Consider the following 13,620-nt stretch of genomic DNA (forward strand, 5'->3'; position numbering starts at 1 on the left):
GAGCTTAACCCTTAAAACTCAGCTAAATTGCTGGCGCCACCAAGTGCTACTGTTTATATTGTCAACACTTCCTCAGGAACAATAAATTGCAATTGAAAGGTTACCCTTTAGGCCAGGGGTGCCCAAGTCCAGTCCTCAAGATCTACCATCCTGCAACTTTTAGATGCAACCCTTCCCCAACACACCTGAATCAAATGAATGGCTCGTTAGCAGGTGTCTGCAGAGCTGAATGACATGTGGATGAGGGAAGTGAGCCATTTGATTCAGGCGGATTGGAGAAGGGTTGCATCTTAAAGTTCCAGGATAGTAGATCTCAAGGACTGAACTTGGGCACCCCTGCTTTAGGTGATCTACAGAAGTTTTCCAGGCATTTATATCCTATCCAGGAGGTTTACAATCCAGCTGGAAAATGTTTATTCAAAGACTGCATATATTAAATCCACAATGAGTGATCCATGATAACACCATTATTTAGCACATTTTCGTAATTAAAAAAAGATCACTTTCATTACTTTGCTGTTAGGACACTTCTATTTTGAGCCAGAAATTATAATGAAGCCACTTCCAGTCAAACTTTCCCACCAAATAAATTGACAGTAATGTCCAATCAGGAGCAGCCAAAGATCAACAAGCGACAAGAAAGTTGTATGTGTGCCTGAAAAGAACTAAAGTAACGGTTCTCTATGGCTGGAAAAATGCCAAGACGACGTTTGGAGTTTAGAGTGGAGTTAAAGTTGTTTTGTGATATAATGCATAAATAATAGCATGAATAACAGTAAATATAAAAAAAGGCATCTGGAGGAAAAGGTGTAAATATGTTGTGTGTTTGTTTCAATGCTGATATTTTTTCTGATATGCAGACGAGAAAAGGCTTGGTCACTGTTGATCTGTGTGTTATTTCTACAAAGTACTGTTAGTAATTAATTCTGTCTTGCTTTTTTGGTTGGTCTCTATAGATTAGGGCTGCAACTAATGACTATTCTGATGGTCGATTAGTCACCGACTATTAAAACAACTAGTCGACCAATCGGATTATGTATCTCATGATTATTATATATGGATCTTATTTCACTTTCAGCTTTGAAATCTTGCATGAGGTTGTTTAGTAAGTCCGACGTGCCTCCTCTTTAAATGTTCGAGCACTGCAGACGTACTTCCGTGGTACACAAGGTCCACTTTAAAATCTCACATTTATTTAATTTATTTTGTAAGTTTAACGTGAAGTTATCCCAGACTTTTAACGTTCTCCGCCGCGGTTTTCCTCCCTGGTCCGGCACCATATTTTTGTGTTACACAACTAACTAAATTAAGTCATATTACACTCCCTCTTTTCTGGGTTGGCAAGTCCAGCTGACATTGTGGGCAGATGAAATCTATAACTTGATCATTTCTTTCTGAAGAGGACTTCGTTCTAGTTTTATTTGAACCTTTGGACATCAGAAAATATGATGAATCTAAAATTATGTCTGTGCTGGAAGTTGACTGAATATCTATAGGGGGTAAAATATGTGGCCAAATCATTCAAAGGCCCCTGAAAGATCTTAGAAAGGTGATGATTCCCAGCAGTAAGAGATAACCCGACAGGTTCTCTGATGAAGAGACACAGTGACAGCCATGAAAAAGGAGGCACTTAGTTTGTTCCTCCATTAAAGGTATAACTGCACATTATTGTAGTTTGACCTTTGTGTGCCGCTGTAAATGCCAGAAAACATAATGGGATAGCAACAATATTGATAACCCCTCTTTGTGTGGGTCTCTCTGCTTCAGAGACAGCATGACACTCTAAACTGCAAAAAGAAAGAGGATGAAAGGGCTAAATAAAAACTAAAAAAGGAGGTTTTTACCAGAGACCTAAAAGTAAAACACAAAGCTGGTGGTTGATAAATAATATTTAAAGGCAAGAAGAGATTTTAATCATGTGGATGGCATTACATGCTGGAAATATAAAACCTGTATAAATCAGTTTATTTGTTATACTTGGTCAAGATTCTAGATTTAATCCTTGATTAACTTATTAAAAACAGACATAAAAACAACTATATGCCATACATATATCGATTTAAGCCAGAGATGATCTCCAAAGACTTACCCAGCAGATTAAAACACAAAAAGTCAGCTAACTTGAGTCTTGCTTTTAATATATTAGAGGAGTCCTTGTAATAAACTTTTCCCTACTTAGTTTAAAAAGAGAAGCCCAGAAAATTAAGTCCTGACTTTTCCAAGTGTTGCTTCATTGTTATCATCAAAGACTGATGTCAAATTTGAACTCACCACAGAATCTATGAGAACCTCAGCTCCCTCCTCGCTCTCGTGCAGTGTGTCGATATCTGTCAGCTCCTGCAGGAGGTCCACCACTGCTATGGCCACATGTAGCTCAGGTTTAGGACAACAACACTGTGTAACAATATCCCTCCTCTGATTTAGTCCTTTAACAGTCCCCAAAACCAAGAATATAATCCGTAATCTCTTCTTTTATGACAAAAAACCAGACACCCACATTTTCCACAATGCAACTCAGAACCTTAAAGTTTGGTCTCATGTTTGGGTGAGTTGTTGAGAGTTGCATCCCAAGTGTTTTACCCTGTGTTTTATAATCTGTTAAATACACAACTATAATATAATTTTAAAAAGAAACAACTTTATAGTTTTTGTTAATGTCAACAAAACCCATGAAATCATTTACTCTCTGAATGCCGTTTAAAGTTTCTATGCCATCTCTGGCTCTGAAACCCATTCATTCCAACAAGATTCGGTAATTTCTTCAAGTCTTTTTCATTGTGCTATTACCCAAACTGTAGTAACAGTAGAATATATTGGGAGATTTTCAGTAAAGGATCTGATACAGGATTTTTGCAACCATTTATGGTTTGGTTTCAAAGTGAAAGGATATCAGTGTTTTCATGACTAAGCAGGCCCAGCAGTGAGTGGACAGCATTCAGCTCCACAAGCAGATGGTAGAGATCTGGCATTGTTGCAATCACATGCATTTCTTGAATAATGTCATTTAAGTCCAGCTCTGACTCCATGAACCTGATTTTTTAAAAAACAAGAAATCAAAAACATAAAAGGTACAATGTTAGCAAACACATAGTTGTCTCTCAAATTCAATCATATAATTTACTCTTTAGATTATTCTATGAGCAATATCTTTATTCAGTGAGTTAGGCACACAGCATACATCTACCAAAAGTCTGCAAAAAGCCTCAGTAAGTCCAGAATTTGCCTTAATTGGAGTGCAGCATGTAACTTGGAAAATCTAAATTCTAATGAAGTCAGTTTGACATATAAAGGGAAACAATATAATAGCCTTACTTTTCTGGGTTGTCTGGAAACTTAATCCTTAGTTCCTGGTTTTTGTATGACCTTTTCTCAAAGGTCAGGATCATTTTCTTCACCGAGCTCTCATCAACTGGCTCTGCCTGTTTGATTAGTGCAGAAGGCAAAGAGGACGAAAAAAAAATGTAAAAAGAGAGAAGGGGAGAAAGGGGGGAAGGGTTTATTCAACCAGCTGTTGCAATAGCAAAGAGCCATGAGGGTGACTTTAATAATATAAGTGCAGAATATCTTTTTTTTTTTTTTCAACCGGTGGGAATCTGAGTACATTTCACTGAAAAGGGACTTGGTTTGACCTCCTGATGGTTTAAAAGCTGTAAAGTGCTAGACAGATAATGACCGGTTAGGACATTTCAACTCTCTGACACCATGGAACAGTGTGGCTCTTTACTCTGAGTGCCTCTTACACAGAGAATCTTTGAAAAGGCTGCAGTATGGAATAATCAGAGCTGAATTATATATGATTTTTCAAATGCACTACGATATTTACACTCGCACAAAAACTCTGATAGAAACTCTCCTGGTGTTTCTTTTTCACTATAGTTGCATTATTTTGTTTCAAACACAGCCTCTATTGTTAAACTCAGAAAGAGATGACAGTGTGCGGTACTGGAGAGTCAAGCATATTTTTTTTTATTTTTTTACCTTCAAAAACTAATGTTAACATTGCGTCTGCCAAAGGTCTTTATTGAGAGGTGTTCTGCAGAACAAGTTCAACATAACCAGATTTACTTAGTGCTGTCTGGATTTCTCTTTAGGCTCTGTACACCCTCAAATAAAAAGAGGTGTTTTTACATGCAAGCTGATGCTTTTCCTACTCAAAATAGTAGCATGGATTCCCTGACACTTTGTATAACAGACATTTCTGTGCATCATCTAGTACTATTCAGTTAAATCAGGTGCTTCTCAGCTGAAGGATTATCAACGAGTAGAAGGGGGCTGAAGCTCACTGAGTCTTATGCAGTTTTTAATAATGCAAATAGACTAACATTTTAACAGTACTGTTCCCTGAAACTTCCTTCAGTGAGATGAACAAACCGTTTCAATGGAAACATGAGGAAATAAAGAGAAAAGCAACCCACTTCCTGTGCAAATACAACAAGAGAGCATTAATAACAGAAAATCTTTGTTTAAATTGGTGGTTTCACTCCAAATCTATACATTTCTAATTATATGTCTAACATCAGAGCTCTTGCAGCTTTATACAATTAAATATACGGTATAACTCAAGCAAATATAACTCATAAGGAAAGATTTACTTAAATCACACAAATAAAGTTAATTCTGTTTTACTAAATAAATAAATAGACATGAATACATTTTTCAATTTGCAAAGTATTATACTTAATATTAGCAGTGTAAAACTTTCATAAGGACAACAAATAATTCTTTCCATCATCTGCAAGCATGAAGTCTTCCATGGTAAAGCCAGGAAATTAGGTAAATACAACATTGTGTTTTGATTTGGTTCACTTTGAAAATCCATAGTGGGTCAAATATTTATTAACTTGCACAAACCTAGATTTTTAACAACAATGTATATGGTTAAATCTGAAACATTTATAGCTGATATTAGCAAGCTTGTTAAACCTTAAATTAGGTTTTGATGTCAAACAAACACTGAGATACAACCTGTTCTGTTAAAGGCTATGTGTTCACTATAAGTTATGTTGATCTAGCCAGAAAGCAACCTTAGTGACACTGAAAACTCATTTTAGCTTTGAATTTAGCTTAGCATACCACTCTAACCCATTAATCTTGCTTTATAGTGCACCCCAAGAAAATTGGAAGTGGAAACACAAAGAGCCCCTGATGACTAACCAGTTCCTATTTTCTTTGTATATTTTCTCAACCATCACAATATCAAAAGATGCACATGCACAGCTGCCACCAATTAAGAACTCTGACACCTATTTAAGTAACCTGCTGAAAGAAATGACTCAACTCTGCCATTTAAAAGCACAAATACAGTTTTAAAACACACATGTTGCAATCAGAACAATACAATGAAGATAAACAAGAGATAACACATTGACAGGGTTGTCACATTTCCTTTTTCTTTAAAAATCTGTTTTCAAATGAAGATTCAAGATCAGTTTTAAGAAAAGAATATCTAGTAGAAAAAAAAAACTAAAATATTTTAACATTTCTCCCACCTCTGGTTCTTCTTCGTCCTGGTCCATCAGTTTGTCTAAGATCACCTTTTTGTCCTCGGTCAGCTCTTCAGTCTCCCTCATCTCAGCAACTCTTTCCAACCCTACTCCTGCTTCCCGGTACCTGGCTTGTTCCCTAGCACTCAGACCTTTCTGTTGCTTCCCTCCTCTGGAGTCATCCTCACCTCCATCTTCCTCCCTAGGACGCTTTGCTCCTCTATCAGGCTGAAAGAGATAGCATAAATGTAAAAGGGAAAAGATGAAAGTCCACAAGTGAGTCTGCAGGAGAAGCAAACAGTATATATAACCAAAAACCCTAAAAATGATGTGTACAATGTGCAATTTGATTTGCGTACTGTTTGAAAACAACATATTAAAACATAACCATTAAAAGTTGACTTTTTTCACACACTAATGTGACCTGACTGACTAAAATATGCTCATAGTAGGTGGAGGCAGAAGATATCAGTCATCAGCAAGTACTGCCTGAAAAAGCCTTTCCTTAACCAAACACTTTTCAAGCTTTCTTGAAACTTATGTAAAACTAATTAGCCACATAAATTTAAAACAATTTTTAAAATATGTAAACACAAAAATTTTAATACTTTGGGGAGATGGGCAGTACATTATTCAAAGATTCACACAGGGACACAAAACAACACATATCAACAAGACCTAAACATTACAGTGTGAGTCTTTAGTTAGCCTTCCACATATTAAAAATTACCAAGTGCACTATGGCAGAAAAAACTAAACAAAGATGGGAAGACACTTATATTTGAAAGCCATAATAATCAGTCTCACGAGTTCACTAACACTTAAGAGAATTTTGATTGAGACAGTAATGCAACAAGGTGGAAATCATGTGTTACCACTGTGTTAAAATTATTTAGCAAGGCACTGCTGCCATCAAAAATTAAAGCATGAATGTATTTGTTCATAAACTTTACAATCTCTAATACATTTTAAAATTTTTGCTTTGTAATATTTTTATTCACAGAATGTCCAAATCTACATAATGCCTCTTCAAATACATATATTCATTTAATTTGTTTGAAAATATTGCATTGTTTGGATCCAGTTTCTTATCAGTTCCCAGAGTCAAAACCAGACATGGAGAAGCTGCATTCAGCTTCTATGCTCCACATGTCTGGAACAAACTCCCAGAAAGCCTCAAATCAGCTGAAACACTTAGTTTATTTCAAATCAAGTTTGAAGACCCACCTGTTCTCTGCTGCATTTCACTAGTTTTTATTTAGAAATCCAGATCTACATATGGTTCTTTTACGCTGAAATCTTAACTTTATTTCGTTATCTGGGCTTTTTCCTGCTGTTTTTATGTAATCAATTTTATCTTTTTTAATCTTTTTTTTTTTCTTTCTCTGCACCTTGCTGTAATGTGTTTATGTTTTATGTAAAGCACTTTGAATTGTCTTGTACATGAAATGTGCTATACAAATAAATTTGCCTTGACTTTTTCCATATTCCTCTCTTTACTTAATTGCCACCTCACTGATTAACTGAATGATTTTCCATTTTTCTACCATCTCATCATTTAAACAATCAGCTCTTCTTATAAATGAAGCATCCGGCACCAAGTTAACATCACATCTTTATTAAACAAGGGTTAATTAACTATACCAACCAGTGGCAGGTAAAGTACACTGGACTAACTTCAGCTTATGTTAAGGTTGGCCACTAAGTACAACAGCCTGGTAGTTACCCGAGTTATAAGGTGTGAAATGTGTTACTCTACCCTGCACAGTCAGGATCTTCATGTACCTGAGATGATCACACAAGGGAACCACTATCAGATAAACTCAGTATAGAGTCACTGCATCAGAACTTTTTTATGTTATGTTAATCGGTAGATACATATTTGTACTTAAACTACAAGCAACATTGAAAGGTAATAAAACACGATCGACTTTATTTAGTCTTAGAGAGGGCTTCAACCATAATCCGAATAAATAAAAGAAGTAGTTAAAACTAAATCCAGGTAACGTGGACTATCTAAAGGGCTTTCTAACCACAAGGACGTGCACAAGTTTTATTACATATTTAGAGACGTTAACGTAAAATATTGTAGTAATTATGTTTACAAAATGAATAAATACAATTTAAAAACGAGCAAAATACTTTGTAAAGCAGTTTTAAACTAATGTAGGTCGTGTTAGGTGAATCCTATTGACTTTGCTTTCCTTTCAGCGTCAATATCGTTTTAGTAGCTAGCACGCTATTAACGTTTTCATTGGTAAACAACGAATGTGAGGTTCTTTGGTTAAGCATGCATTACAAGTGGGTAATTTACAGGCAGTTAACTGATTAACCAAACACCAGAAATGAAATAACCAAGCTAAAATGAATCTATTTGCTTATTTGTAACTTCCAGCAAGAGAAATTGATGAAACAAACTGAATGAGAGAAGATATCTCTGTTGGGGTTCTGTAACATTAATAGTAAGAAAGAAAAAAAACATTTACCTGATAGTTCAGGAGCTCTCCCACATCCATTTGTCAACGTTGAAAGTCTTCACGGTATAACAATTTTGCGTAAAAGATAAAAAAGAGCCTGTACGATTAGCTATTCGAATAACAACAAGCTAACCAGAGACACATGCCTGCCGTAAAGGAGACGTCGTCGTAGCTACACGGTGTCGTAAACTTTGATCCTTCAAGTGGCGAGACCTGCCGAAAGCCTACGGTTTCAGTTTATGCCGACAATAAATATATCTATAAGAAATATATCTTTATATTAGGCTGATTTTCACTTAGAAGGGATTGAAAATCTCATTTAGATAAATGTTCATGTATCATTCGTAACAATAAATGTGGTATAAATCTGCGGTTTTAAATTAATGATTTTTAAATGCTATTTATAAAGTTCAAATTACGCAAATGAATTATGTTTTCTTTAATGCAGCATATTAAACAACAGTACATAATTAGGAAGGAGGTAAGATAAAGTGGCAGGTGTTAATGTTCACACTGTATTACATCACGTATGGACCCTAGACTACAGTAACAAAGAAAAATTGAAAATGTTGATCTTAACAGAGAACGAGCATCAGTCAGTTTTGCCACATCTAAGGCCTTCATGAGTGGGAGTCTCTACACTTTTGATTTGCACTATTAGTTGCTAGTCTAGAGCCACCTCTCATTCTTTTGAATTCCCAGTAATAGGAGCATCATTTCATGTTTGTGTATTTTAGCATACCTCAGCCTTTTGCCCTTGTTTCTTAAAAGTGGTTTCTGGGCAGCCATTCTTCCAAGGAGACCTAGTGAATCCATATGAATAGTAGATGGATCAAAACAATCAGACTAGGTGCATCTCTCAGGGCCTGTACTGTAGCTTTTTAGGCCTCCCAAAGTAGTCAAGATATGCCAAGTTTTTGAGGAATGAATAATGAATGAGAACAAATGATGTGTCTTTGGAACAAAGGGATTTAAGATGTATTCTAAAAATGTGTATTTGCTAGGTTTTCTGTTATGTGTAGACACAACAGTTAGATGCCTTTTATATGATTGAATGTTTATTAGGTCAGTTTCAAGAGGCTTGACATAAATAAAATTTAAAAAAAGAAAGAAAAGAACAGGGTAAACGACTGGACTAAAAATAGGTAGAAATAAATAAACAAAATTTTGAAAGTACCTCAAAAAAAAAAAACCTCTAGAATTTCTGCACAACTTTAAAAGATTACAAAAACTATTGGAAACAAAAGATGTAGACCTGAAGTGTCACTCAAGGCTTATGCACAGTACTGTATATCTATTATAAATACTTCAGTGTGTTAATAATGTTCAGTTTTATCATTAAGAAATCGCAGAAATAGGCTTTTGATTGAATACTTGATACTTTCAGTCGAAGAATCTAAAATCAACATATCTGTCTATGTGTTTTAGATCATTTCTGTTTGATAATATTTGTTAAACATATGTTATTCTGAAATGGGGACTAGTCTGCTTATTACTATATTTATTCAATTAAATGTTTCAACAGATGAACATTAAAAAGCTAGTTTCTTCACCACTGATTATACATCATGTCTTGTTCATTCACCAATCCTGAAATAAGCCTTCCTAATGAAAAATAAAGTCAGTAATGACTGTTTCCCCGTCAGGCCACACACATGAAATCCTGGTCTTATGTGCTCAATCTGCTATATTCATGATAGGAAAGCTTTATACAGCCAGCTTTCATACTTTTCCAGACAGGCAGAAAATCACCCTCTAAATGAGGATCATTGGGAAATGTATGAGCGCTGCAAGCTGTAGACGCCTCTGTTGCCACTCTCGTCTCTGGCCAGTGATCTGTGACAATGGCGCAATAGAAACAACATTGAAAAGGAAGGCCACTGCCAAGCAGTCAAGCTTGACATGCCACCTCACAAGGGGAAACGTACTTGAATAAAAAAAAAAAAAAAAAAAACAGAAACAGGATGAAAGCAAATAAAATGGAGCATAGGGGTGGAAAGATGAATTCATCAAAAAATCTCTGAAATAAATAAATGAAATACAGCAAATCAACGCATATGGATGCAAAGCCCTGATAGCTGTGAGAACTGTTTTTGTAAGATTGCTAACATAATTTCGACTAAACTAAAACGCAATACATCTAATACAGAGTTCTTTAAAAACCTGTATTTGTTAACATGCAGTTATCTTATCATTACGATCTAATTAAAATTATTAAAAAGAAGTTTGGAATCTGCAGACATTGGCCGAAGAAAAAACAGTGGTGTAAATGGTTAAATTACTGATTCATGATGTTCTCGTATTGTGTATTTAGCAGTCACAATTCAACTGTAATGGTTTATTGGAAAACCTTTTAATTTATTTATTTATTAACTATGACCATCATTTATTGTAGAAAAGACCTGTATTAGATCCCCTACTGTATCAACAAACTTTTTTGTAAGAGATGTTTTTAAACAAAGGATATAAAATAAACTATAACACAAGATGAGTAAACATATATTTGATATTCAAAATAAAAAAGGACTCTGCTGAGGGCCATCATGCCCAGTATGCCCAATGGGGTTCAAATATAAATTAATTTGTTCTCTTTTGCCTTATAAACAGCATCACTTTAGCTGCATCGACACAATAAGTTAACTCACATAAGTAAAGGTGTGAGGTGATGTTGTAGATGATTAGATGTAGTCTATGACATTCATTTGTATTTGATTAGTTGTGAGTGTTTTGAGTCATCTTTCTGCATATGGATGCAAACCTCAAAGCGGAGCGTGTCTGTGAAGGATGGTGTCCTTAGTTACGGTGAAGTTAATTTGGTACATATTTCAAATAAATGATCAACTCTACAGCAGCAAAATAACCCTGACTTGAAAATTCAATCTCTTGTGAGATTGATGGTGTCATGGTCACTGGTTTCATTCTTGCTCCTGTTTATGTATGGTGTGAAATCTCTGTTACTGTCATAAACTCTAAATGGTTTCATCAAGACTTTCGTCCAGAGTGCCACTGCAAAATGATCGTATGTTGTATCTCAGTTCAGTTATTTGGCCTTGTTTCGCCTCCTATTAAGTGGTTTAGAGATGACATTCATCCTCTGAGACCACCCCTAAAGACCCCTGTAATTATTGCTTTTCTCCCACTATGTGAGGAAACCGTCTTGTATTGATCTGCTGCTGTGGGAGTCCTTGATCTGCCTCATTGTGCTTTGGATGTGATTGATCCAGTTTCCATAAGGCATCCGAGTCTGGTGCTACAGTACTACAGTGACACCATTGCTTTAGACTTTTTTGACACAAACAGGACAAATCCTGTGAAACTTTCACTTTATTCCCATGGCATGGTATCTTTTAGTACAATACTACTGTCAATAATGCTCTCTGCCTAATGACATCATGTCATCATCTCCCTGCAGAATTATTCGAGGGTGATGCTGCAGGATAATTTCCACAGAGCTGTACCCTATTGCCTTTGAAAACAATATAATTTATTTCCCTCAAGCTGTGAAGGATGTTTGCATTAAATCACAAGGTTAGTCTCATTGTGTCTGTCAGCAGAGACCAACTCAAAATTCATTATGGCACTGTGATTTTTTAAAGGGAGAACAGAACTGAAGAAAGATGATGAAGATGAATTTCACTTATCATTTTACACTTGTTAAGACAAGGATCACAAGCAACTTATGTTCTCTCCTTTAAGATATGATTTGAATGATGCATCTCATCAGCAGTTGTTTCAAACCACGTCCACCGATTTAAAAATCAAGAACAAGCACTCAGATTTCTGCAACACTAAAATACTGAAATATTGGCATGAGGAAGAAAAGAATAAGGCAAACAATTAATGCTCATAAGAAATCCAGAATAGTTACATTTAAAAATGATTTTGTTTTAAAGACTATCAACTATTTCATGAGCGCTGTCTTTGCAAAAGATTGATAATCTATAGAAAATCAAATTCCATAATAGTAAATCTAAAAACTTATTCAGAAAAGTCTGGCTTGGTTTTCCCCAATAAGAAGCATGAATGTACCTTTTCACCTCAACCACGCCAACTAGTACCCTTAAGCAAAAGCTTATCTATTTCAAACCATCTAGTGTTTTGAACTTTTAGATATACTCATCAGGTAACTGGATGAACATTAGGATGAACAATCATCATCCTCTATTTCAACAGAAATAAATAATCATTAAACCTGAGCAAAACAAGAATAATACTTTTTGGTAATTGCAGAACTACTTTGCATTTACAAAAACAGTTAGATGGAGTTACTATTGAAAGAGTAACAGAAATTAGATTTTAGGGGTGTTGATAAATGAAATAAAAATCTGTTGGAAATCACAAATTAAACATGTACAAACTAAAATTTAGCAAAAGCAAAACAGGCTATGAATCATAAATCACTCTGCATACCGTACTGTTAATTAATTCTTCCATGTCTCATTTACTCTGCAGAAGTCTGGGGTAATAACTACATAAGTACAATACATCCACTACTCATTTTGAAAAAAGAAAGCAATACGGATCATTCACAGGGCACGATATAGAGATCATACGAACTTATTATTCCTACAATCAAGAATCATAAAATTTAGAGATATTGTGGAATATCAGACCACACAAACCCTATTTAAAGCAAAAAACAATCTCCTACCAGAAAACATTAAAAAAATATTTACTGGAAGGGAAGGGGTTGTAACTTATGGGGTAAATGTAATTTTAGAACACTTCAGGTATGCACAACAAGTTTCAGTTTGTGGGGTTAAATTGTGGAACAGTGTGAAAGAATGTCCAAATATAAACCAGTTTATATGTTCACTGTTTCTTTATTTTTTTATTTTTTGTTATTAATGTATTTTGGTGTTATCATCAGCAATGTGTGAGTATGTTAGTTATAACGATATCAATAATAATTATGGTAATATTATTATTATCATTATTATTGATATTATTATTATTATTAATATTATTATGATATTGCTGGGAAGCTAAGTGTTTAAATATTTTTGCTTTATTAAAAATGGGTTGGGATAATAAGTTTTTACTTCCTTCTACTCCTTTTCAAATATGTAAATAGAATATGTAATATCAGTTGTTGTTGTTTTTTTAAAAAATATTTTATGTATACTTTATTATTATTATTATTATTGTTATTATTATTAATGTCTGACCATTAATGTATGATCATTTGTTGCTTATTACATGTTTAAAATAAATTATTTAACTAACTAAAAATAGTTTTAAGATAACATCACTGACTGATATCAACATTAAAGACTTTACTGCTTGCCAAATGTTTCAAAATCTTTCAATATAATCATTTATCACATTTAGTTTTACATGTTTTTGTGTAAAAAACTAGAATGATTTTAAAATAATGTTGCTGTCAAGTGTAACGGGAGCACTGTAAACACAGCTGTGGTTCCAACACAAATTTGAAAAGCTGTTGGGGTTTCCAGAAGAGACAGCTTGGATGTTACATGAAGTACCAGATGGTCTGTTTCAGAAAACCATTTCTTACACCTTCACCAGAACTTCAGTCAAATCAACTAACGTCTTCAAAAGTTACCATTTGTGACTTTTGACTGTTTACAGACCCACTATGCAACTTTAGAAGACTTTCTCCGTGAGGTGTCCCCTGACGACGATTAAGTCGGCATCCA

The 13,620-nt window shown here is 34.8% G+C and overlaps 1 protein-coding gene across 1 annotated transcript in view; it reads right to left on the bottom strand.

The window, feature by feature from the left end:
• The window catches only part of ctnnbl1 (catenin, beta like 1), a 61,474-nt gene extending 53,350 nt beyond the window's left edge, over positions 1–8,124 (bottom strand). The window contains exons 1-5 of the mRNA XM_042003613.1: positions 7,970–8,124; positions 5,490–5,711; positions 3,313–3,419; positions 2,891–3,030; positions 2,272–2,369 (exon numbers count right to left, since the gene is read on the bottom strand). Of these exons, the coding sequence (XP_041859547.1) occupies positions 2,272–2,369; positions 2,891–3,030; positions 3,313–3,419; positions 5,490–5,711; positions 7,970–7,999 (597 nt within the window). The 5' untranslated portion in view covers positions 8,000–8,124. The remainder of the gene's footprint in view (positions 1–2,271; positions 2,370–2,890; positions 3,031–3,312; positions 3,420–5,489; positions 5,712–7,969) is intronic.
• Positions 8,125–13,620: the final 5,496 nt, after the last annotated feature.

The sequence above is a fragment of the Melanotaenia boesemani genome, chromosome 13 (genome assembly GCF_017639745.1).
Source record: "Melanotaenia boesemani isolate fMelBoe1 chromosome 13, fMelBoe1.pri, whole genome shotgun sequence".
Lineage (NCBI taxonomy): Eukaryota > Metazoa > Chordata > Actinopteri > Atheriniformes > Melanotaeniidae > Melanotaenia > Melanotaenia boesemani.